Genomic DNA, 10,519 nt, shown 5'->3' on the forward strand with positions numbered 1-10,519 from the left:
AATTACAAAATGCTCCTCTAAGCTCTTGTTATTATTATCATTATTATTATTATTATTATTATTATTATTATTATTATTATTATTATTATTATTATTATTATTATTATTATTATTAGTATACAACATTAAAAATGCAATAGATGAAAAATAAAATAAAAAATAAAATAGATAAATAGATGTATGAAACAGATTAAAATAGAATAGATTTTAAAAATTAACGAGGATAATACTCAAAAGGATTTACCGTGACTTCAAAGACTTTAAAATAAGATATAAACGCATACTCCTCGAAACTAATGACAAAACAGGTTTTACAATAAGACCAATTTGGGGGAGGGTGTTTGACATATCTACTAATTTCCCTTAGCTGGAGTGAAGATGTTAGAACTTTCTGCAAAAGTATACATATATTTATTGTTTAATTATTTGTATTATGGTTGACATTATTTCTGGGACAATCCCCGTTTTAAAACAGCATTTATTTATTTTTTTAATTCTCAAATCGTGTCACGCTATGTCATAACTGCATTATTGGATTAGAAATAGTATACATTTAGATGAAATATTATAATTGTATAGAATTTTCCAATACATCTAGATTCCAAAATCAGCAATATTTTGAGTTTTGCTTTAATATCAGATTTAAACAAAACTAGACTTCTTGGGGAGAATCCGAGCCCAAAGAATGTTGATCGCCGTGGCTGTGGAATTAAGAACAATCAAACCATTAAATCTTTTCGTTAATATTGTAAAAGGCCTTTTTTTTCTTGTCGGCGTGGTGCTGTGTTGACGAGTGAATAAAATACTTTTTAAAGACATCGGCACCATAGCCATATCATAGCATATAATACAAATCTTCAAACAGTTTCTGATATAACACACAACAAAAATGACAACGACAACTAAATTGTCTAGTATAATTACATCACCGACAACCTTAACCACCAACAACAATAACAATACGACATCATGGCAGCGAGAGTACTAACAACAACCACAAATAAAGAAATACAGAATTAAGAGAGGGACCAAGAATTATCCCTTACTTCTATTGCACTCGCCATCGTCGTCATCTTCTTCTTCTTCTTCTTCTACTACTAATACTACTACTACTACTACTACTACTACTACTACTACTACTACTACTACTACTACTACTACTACTACTACTACTACTACTACTACTACTACTACTACTACTACTACTACTACTACTACTACTATTATTATTATTATTATTATTATTATTATTATTATTATTATTATTATTTCTGTTTCTTCTTTGTTTTCTTCTTCATCTTCGCCATTATCATCATCATCCACCACTACGATTAATGTACAGAATACAGAGAAAAAAGTTTCTCCCATTTTTTTCTGATATAACAAACAACAGCGGCAGTACTATCAACAACAACAGATAAAGAAATACAGAATGAAGAGAGGGACCAACAATTATCGCTTACATCTATTGCACTCGCCATCATCATAATCTTCTTCTTCTTCTTCTTCTTTTCTTCTTCTTCTTCTTCTTCTTCTTCTTCTTCTTCTTCTTCTTCTTCTTCTTCTTCTTCTTCTTCTTCGTTTTCATGAAAATCATCTTCATCATCATCATCATCATCATCATCATCATCATCATCATCATCATCATCATCATCAACATCGTCATCATCATCATCATCATCACCATCATATTAGTAGTGACCACTAAATTGTAGACAACAAACGGTTATGGTTACACATTGTTTTGTGTATTGGTACGTTATATCCGGCTGGCGGATGCTATGGGCTTTTTAACTAAATGCATAGTAGCATCAATTGACAAATTAGCTGAGAGATTGATAAGAGAACGCATACCCAGGCAGCATGTCCTGAAGCAATTCCTCCGTCTTTTTCTTCTCCTCGATGAGCTCATCTGTCCTAGACTGGACCAGACTCTCCAAGTTGCTGGCGTATTTTTCCATCATTGCCATCATGTTGTCGAAGATGTTGGATTTTCTGTGGAGGGTGAATGTGTACAACAATAATGAGGATAAGAAAACAGCTACCTTGGAATTTGATAGACAAATCATGACTGTTTTGTTAGTTTGCTTTCAGGAATATCGGGACACTTTCAATTTTTCAGGTTATATTAGAGAATATGATAAAACACAAAACGGAGACAATATTTTTAAAATGTTTGTTATATTCTAGTTTTACACTATTATTAAAAGCATAAAACGACAATCATTAAGGCTAACAATTTATGAAGAGTAGTGGACAAACGAACATTACAATTGTTTTTGATCTATTGAATAGAACACGGGTTTATCTCTGCCAGAATGGCCACGATCTATTTCGATGTGCTCGAGTCATTGGTCACACTGCAAAATAGTTGTTCAAAATGACCTACATTGTAAAAGCTGTTCACTTTTCTAATTACCCAACATCACAATAGGTATTTTGTTCAGCGTGATCAATGGTTATGTTTTCAACTTTCAGAAACAAAACAGCATGTTTGCATTTATTACGAAACATCCTATCGTTGGAGAGCAACAAATCATATGATCGATGACTCAGATGGATGAAAAGCTGAATATATAGATGGCTCCAATTAGATCAGATCCTTTACTTACAGTCCCTTCTGCATTGGTTTCAGCATGGTCTTTAGGGATTTAAAATCTGGTCTCTTGTTTGGATCCTCGTCCCAGCTTTGGTATATGATATCAGTGATAAATTTAGGGGTAGAGCTGATTTCTGATAGGCGGGGTCTGAATGGCTGACCTGTCGCATCAACCGAGGCTACTCTTTCTACGATTTCTGTAATGAGAAATATTGACCGTGTTTATATTGATGGAATATCACGTGTAAGAAAAAATTTGATGCCAACTCATCATCATTATCATCATAATTAACTCTCTCTCTCTCTCTCTCTCTCTCTCTCTCTCTCTCTCTCTCCCTCTCTCTCTCTCTCTCTCTCACCCTCTCTCCCTTCCTGTCGCCTCCTCTCTCACACACACGCACACACACAGAGGCATAAACACACGCGTGCGCGTTCTCTCTCTTACTTTCCATTCTTCTATCGATCTGTAACTCTCTTACTCACTCCTCTCTCTTTCACCCCCCCCCCCCCACACACACACAATCCCCCCTCCCTCTCTCTCTCTCTCTCTCTCTCTCTCTCTCTCTCTCTCTCTCTCTCTCCATATCTCTATTTATCTATCTATCTCTGTCTTGAACTACGCATGTAACAGTGATAAAATGTGTGAACTATACCCAACAGAGCAATGATATTTGAATAATTGAAATTACCTTTAGGAGTTAATTCACACTGGCCGTAGGGTCCGTTCCTGCTATGAATTTCAAATAGAAGAATGGCGAATGAATATACATCTCCCTCTTGGCTCCCTCGAGGACGAGAGTTCTTGCAGCGTAAGAGTTCTGGCGCTCTCCACAATAAGTCTGACAAAGAAACGATGGAGAAGGCTCGTGATAACATTAATTTTTTATCTCAAGCATACTTTCATATCATAAGATTTGTTTAGAGAAGGGTGGTGAAGATGAGGAAGCCGATGATGATGTGGGGTGGAGAAGAAATGAGAGAAACGTGGAAGAGACGAAGAAGAAGAAGGGGAAGAAGAAAAGATGTTTGTTTTTGTTTTTAATGGTTTTACGGCGCTTGCAACACATTTAGGTTATATCAGCGCCAGTAAAAAGGAAGAAAATGGGATAGTAAAAAGTTCTAGAATTACAATTAAAGCACCCAAGAAAATGTAAGACAAAGGGGAACTGGGAACAAATAGGGATCACGTGTAGATTCCAAGAGTATACCACCAATGTACTTAGTTTGAGATCACCTATACGTCTCATCCGGACACAAGCAAAATTCCAACAATACACTCAAATGCTTACATTATACATTCAAAATAACAAATATAATATTGCATAAAAGAGAGATGATTTACAAGGAAAAAAATATCATCTCCTAAAACAATAACTGTGCATTTGACTGTTTCCCTCCCAGCTAGGACTCCGGCCAGGGTCAGGACAAAACCAAGTAATCTCATTCCAAGATAAAGACAGAAAGCATGTTGGAAAACAGACATAGGGGGATAGAAGAAATACTTCGGTCAACCCCCCCTTCCAAAAATATAATATTATCTCACATCAGCTGCACACACTTTGAATGGACTAATCAGACACACAAAATGTGTGTTGATTGACCATTGCTCACTTTTTTTTACTAGAGATTTTAAAAAAATAACAGATATAGGTGATAGAAGATACAGTATGTACCCCCCCCCCCCCTCCCTGCCCACTATGGGAGGTCAGGAACCCCACCCAGGAAGAAGAAGAAGAAGATGATGATGATGATGATGATGATGAAGAAGAAGAAGAAGAAGAAGAAGAAGAAGAAGAAGAAGAAGAAAGAAAGAAAGAAAGAAAGAATGAAGGAAGAATGTTTCAATTGAATTGCCACCTAAAAGCTACGTTAAGGGAAACTACTCAGGATTTTACATATCGTGCCTACATTTACAAAATTGTCTACCTTATTCGCTATATAGAATGGACGACATTGACGTCACCCTGGTTTTTGTTATTGTTTTGAGACATTCATTTAATGATTAGTTCTCAATAAATCATATTAATCAGACAATAAATGTTTAAGCTTACACATCGTTTTATGTGTTGGTATTTACATCCGACTGATGGATGTTGTGAGTATGTTACCTAAACCTATAGTATACATTTCAGTGGAAAGGGGAATTCATTATAATAATAATAAAAAGTGTTGCTGGTTGCCGTTTGCATAGACAGCGCTTCTTAAAGTGAAATCATTCAGCTCGACAACATGTGAAATAGAACTTTTTACTTGATCATTATCTATGTATGTAGTATGTAGTATGTCTATAATGTTATGAAATTGGAAGATAAAAAACACCTTTACACACACAGACATACAAACAAACACACACATATATATATATATATATATATATATATATATATATATATATATGTGTGTGTGTGTGTGTGTATGTGTGTTTGTTTGTTTGTTTCTTTGTGTGTCTTTGTGTGTGTGTGTTTGTTTGTTTGTCCGTATGGGAATGTGTGTGACTCAAGTAATTGATCCAAAGAAAAAAGTAATCATTTTATTTTATGAAATCCAGATAACAAAAAGTATTACCGTTATAACCGGGGTTTTTTGTTTTTTCATTGGCACAAGAGGGATTTTAACCTGAAATGTTCCGTCTTTAGATTATTTTGCTCTTTTATGATTTTGTTATATTGAATATTGTTCATTCCTTTTTATAGTCGTCGACAGCCTCTTGCAGCTCACGGGTTCACTTTGGCTTATATCTTTAAAAAACAACAACAAAAAAAGAGAAAAAAAACTTGATCTTTTATTTTGTGCAATATCCACTAAACGTGGCCAAAGCGCTTTACAAAGGGCCCCTGACCAACAGCAACACGTGACAAGTAGAACGAGACATGACGCCTGTTAGGCGATATTACCATTTTTTTTGTTTTGGACAGAGACAAGATTGTTAACGGCCAGGTAATCAATTTACACCTGAGAACGGCGAGAGAATGTGAGTAAAGAGCCTTTTCCAAGGACTCAACTATGCGCCAAGCGAGGCTTGAACCCAAGACCTTCCGATGCGAAAGCGAGTGTCATACCACAAGACCACATTTAGAGCACTTACTCCTGTAGAAGGCATATTCTCCCTGTGGATGTTGCCCCCCGGCAGTGAAGCCGTGGAGTCCGTAGTCAGTAATCTTGAGCACCCAGCGACTGTCCACCACACAGTTGGAGGACTTGAGTCGGCCATGGGAGATTATTTCAGAACCGTGAAGATAAATCATACCCTGTGAGAAAAAGAAAGAAAAGAATTAAGTAAATTAATTGCATAATTTGAAATTTTGATTACTTATTGTGGTTTTTAATTAGTTTTTATAATTGAATCATATTGTTTTGCTTCTTTTATTTATCATATTAGCTGATGGTTGATTGGGAAACATCGGTGAAAATATGAGATTATAAAAATAACTCACAACATGGTGAACAAATGTGATTTGCATTGTCCGTTTATGTTGTCCCTCTTTTTCAGACATACCCACAACTGACTACTGACTAACTTCTTACAGACCAATTCTCGTCCATACTCGTCGATAATCACAAAGACCTCAAAAGGTCATAATATCAATGCTAAGTTTAGACGTTAAGACGTCGTATCGTGATAATATTGAGAATCTCGACGATTTGATAGCTCCATTGGTTGAAGAGTTGAGAGCTATTCGCCAAGTAAAAATTCAACACCTTGTGAAATCGATTAGGCAACGTCTGTTGTATTTGCATCGAGATTGGTGAGTATACGATATACTAAGGCAGGAAGAACGCATGATTGAACTAATTTGTGTAATCTCCATTTTCTAGCATTAAAAAAAATGTTATATGCCAATTAAGTCCTTTTGAATTTATTGTATTCAACAACATAATATAGTATACAACAATATATAAAATAATAGAATAAGAGTAATACATTTAAACGCGTCGTGTTAATTGTGTCCTTAAGTATATTATTATTTTGGGCAGAAAATTTTGATTTCAACTATCAATCGTTTACGGTAACCCCAAACTTGTAAAAGTTTCTCTAATCTCAGACCTGAGCAAAGAAAAAGCAGTAGAGCAGCTTCTGGGACAGCTATCATCATATGGCTTGTGACTTAAAGCGTTTATAATGAAGTAAAGAGAGTTGTTTTTTTGTGACTTTCATATACTTCAAGCATCCATCTGTAGCAATTCTTTAATAAAATACAAAAAGTAAAATATAACAATGTTTACTGTTATAAACTACAAATCTTAATTGCAATGCTATTACCATTATATTCATTCTTGAAATGTGAACAAACTTCCGGTTATATCACACCAAAGCAAGCACGACTACCGAACAAGTTGTACATCTCTGCATAGTGAAATATCATGTGACATATTTATTGTATTTCATCGGTTCCCAGGGCCATCAAACTTCCCAGCAGCCCATTGTTCTTCCGTCTCACAGTGGCGTTACATCATGACTTATATCTTGTTGATCACTTCTGATTTCCGGTGGCCACCATTTAATGGTCTCGCTAGGCTTGATATATTTGCACCCTTACGCATAATAATCTAAGTCCTTTCATCCTGGGAATCTCGCCTAGCCCATTGATTTTCTGTAACATTGTGTCATTCCTCCCATGATAATGCCTGACATTTGCGGCCTGCCGGCTTGAAAATTGAAAAATTCGTATTTTCAGGAGATAAAAATAATGGACACTATAGTTATCATTATAGATTAACAATTTAACATCGCAATGATTAATTAATACTTCGAAATCAATACAATAATGTAGCATTAACTTGTAGCATGTCGCATTAACTTTCATTTTGGTTAAGTTTTAATGGCTTTGAAATGTTAATGAATTACTGAAATTGGAGACGAATGTTCGTAATATTACGAATTGTTCGTAGTATTAAGCAGGTCTGCATTTGTGTAGCATTGTGTGGGAGTGAAGACGGTTCTATAATAAAAGTCGGTTGTGTCAAATTTATCAGAATTTGGAAATTTGAATGTCAAAATCAAAAGGGTGGAGGAGTTCATTCTATTGAATGAAGGCCTTTAATCCAAACCAAGTGGAGCTTGAAAATCCAATTTAAGCATCAGGTTCACTCCACCATAACGCCGTCATGAAACGATTGGTCACATTTAGCTTATTCAATTTTGGTCCTAGGTCATTTTGTGTCCATTGAAAAGATTTTTTGTTTCAACATTTAAACTGATAGCCATAAAAACTTCTCATGAGATGACCACATACTCTGAGTCTCGCTCGCACCAAAATAGGTAAACATCATCTTACCCATGGTCATGATGGCCCTACTATTTGGTTGGGAGCAATACCACGAGTTATGTGTATATTTTATTTTGTCCCTCATCCTCGTACTGCAAGATGGTGTTATTCATAGCGTCACCGTGTCAAAAGTCATATGCGACCACCGTTTTAATATGGTATCATGTCGATGTGAACAAGATCCTAAACATCGTCGAACGCGAGGACGAGAGACGAATGCGCATAACCAACATGACGTTCTCTCTCTAATAACTTTTCCTCCGGTGACGTCACAGACTATGGGTGACGTCCAATCAAGGGACGCTACTCTTCCGCTAATCTCATTCCCTATATGCCAATTTGATATTTTAAATGGAAAACACTACTTGCGGATTTGATGACGCACTCGTCGTCATTAATCATTTGTATAGATCAGCGTACAAAATATGTCTTTGTGTCTACTTGTTGGAAAATTTATAACATCAAAATGCAATCTTGTTTCATTCGTCTAATAATAAAGAAATTGGATTGACCTCAAATGTACCCGAAATAACCTCCAGTGCTCTTAGTAGGACGACTCCTTTATCCTATTGTTTTGACAATAACATCAGATTCTGCATTTATAATAAATGTATTTCTTTTGATGAATATTTATGACTGCAATCTTACATTCACTGTCATCGGTACAATATTAAGGGGGATTCTGTGCTGTCAAGTCCCGTCTCCGACTTTTCCTTCCCTCCAGTGATATTCGGGTTGTTTGAAACAACGTTGAGTTATTTTACAGGTCTGATAACACAATAGAGACGTTGTGGTCTCATTATTGCAGTGGGAAAATGTCTCTCAGACCAAAGCAAAACAGCATCCCTCGCAACGATGAAAAACTCCCATAATTTACGTTGTTTCAAAAGACTTAAATGAACATGTAGGCTTGAAGCAAAATAAATGTCATACAGTATTTTACTCAAGTGTAAACAGAACTTCATCTACATATTGTGATTATGCAGCAAATATGATTATGTGAACCGACCATTAAAAAGGGTATTGTGGCGGGTTAAAAGATGTTCAAAATCAAATTTACTGTGAAAATCAAGAAATTTGGGTAAGGTTAAAATGTTTTATTGAGATCAATGGATATATGGAAGTTTCTGTCATTATCAAAGACTAAAATTGCACGATTCAGGTCATTTTTGTTTCAAAATTCCTTGCAGACATCTTTTTCATGCCGATATAATACCGGCTGGTGGTGTTGGGTCATTATATATATAATGTGTCTGTGTGTATGTGATCCGGATGACCCGGATTCGAGCCCCGCTTCAGGCACTTTCGTTTTTTTCCTTAAGCAATTTGCTCACTTGGAAACATGGGTGATTCCTGTTGACATCAGACATCTTGTTTGATAAATTATCTATATTCCTTCGTGGAATGCCTAGGCGACGATATCTTATGATGTCGTGGCGGAAAGGGCATAATTTAAAAAAAGAAAATATATATATATATATATAGATCTATATATATATATATATATATATATATATATATATAATATAGATATTATGTATTTATATATATATGTATAAAAATATATATATATGGGGGGGGGGGGCGATGTGGGTGTGTATAATATAAATATTATGTATTTGTATATATATATATATATATATATATATATATATATATATATATATATATCTACATAATATCTTTATCATACACATACACCCACATATTATATATATATATATATATATATATATATATATATATATATATATTATATTATTATATACGTGTGTGTGTATATATATATACATATATACATATGTGAGTGTATGTGTATAATATAGATATTATGTGTGCGTATATATATATATATATATATATATATATATATATTATATATATATATATATGTGAGTGTTGGTGGGTACTTGTAGGTACGATAGTGCTCGATAATTTAGGTTAGAGCATATAATAAGAAATAAATTCACATGTGTATTTTTTTGCCGAAACGAGCGTTTCCATTTCTATAAAAATACGTGATTGAATATATATTTATATATATATATATTATATATATATATATATATATATATATATATATATATATATATATATATATTCATGAGTATGTCTTTACAGAATAATCCTTGTAAGTCCTTGCTGTCGGCTTTCAACAAGTTATACAGATCGAACTTAAAGCAGAAACAGTATCTATGCAAATTTAATGCACTACGCAACTCCATCTGTCAAGTACTTAGATCTTGCACGACCTTTGTATTGTATTGGTGGTATGCTGTTCTATATGGATTTGTCTTGCGTGGATTCGAATATCATATTTATCCCATAATCATCATTATTTCTGTGGTCATCAACAACATTATCATCATCAACCTCGTACCGTCGCCATCATCGTAATAATCATCTTCGTCATCGTAATCATAATCATCATCATCATCATCATCATCATCATCATCATCATCATCATCACCCTCATCAATATCATCATCATCACCACCATCATCATCATCGTCGTCGTCGTTGTCGTCATCGTCATCATTATTATCATCCTCTTCATCAACAAAAGCAACGTCCCTTTCATCTGTCATGATTATATTGCTCATCATAAAATAATGGATATTTGAAAGGGCGACTAAAAATATTACAACACCTA

At 34.5% G+C, this 10,519-nt stretch overlaps 1 protein-coding gene across 3 annotated transcripts in view; it reads right to left on the reverse strand.

Annotated features, from left to right (window-relative positions):
• The window catches only part of LOC144972813 (guanylate cyclase 32E-like), a 221,810-nt gene that overhangs the window by 19,583 nt on the left and 191,708 nt on the right, over positions 1–10,519 (reverse strand). For all 3 annotated transcript variants that reach the window (XM_078914479.1, XM_078914480.1, XM_078914478.1), the window contains 4 exons: positions 5,685–5,847; positions 3,289–3,438; positions 2,613–2,796; positions 1,855–1,995 (listed from right to left, as the gene is read on the reverse strand). In XM_078914479.1, coding sequence (XP_078770605.1) covers positions 1,855–1,995; positions 2,613–2,796; positions 3,289–3,438; positions 5,685–5,847 — 638 coding nt within the window. The remainder of the gene's footprint in view (positions 1–1,854; positions 1,996–2,612; positions 2,797–3,288; positions 3,439–5,684; positions 5,848–10,519) is intronic.

This window comes from Berghia stephanieae, chromosome 5 (genome assembly GCF_034508935.2).
Source record: "Berghia stephanieae isolate SIO BIC M18660-M18661 chromosome 5, UCSD_Bste_1.3, whole genome shotgun sequence".
NCBI lineage: Eukaryota > Metazoa > Mollusca > Gastropoda > Nudibranchia > Aeolidiidae > Berghia > Berghia stephanieae.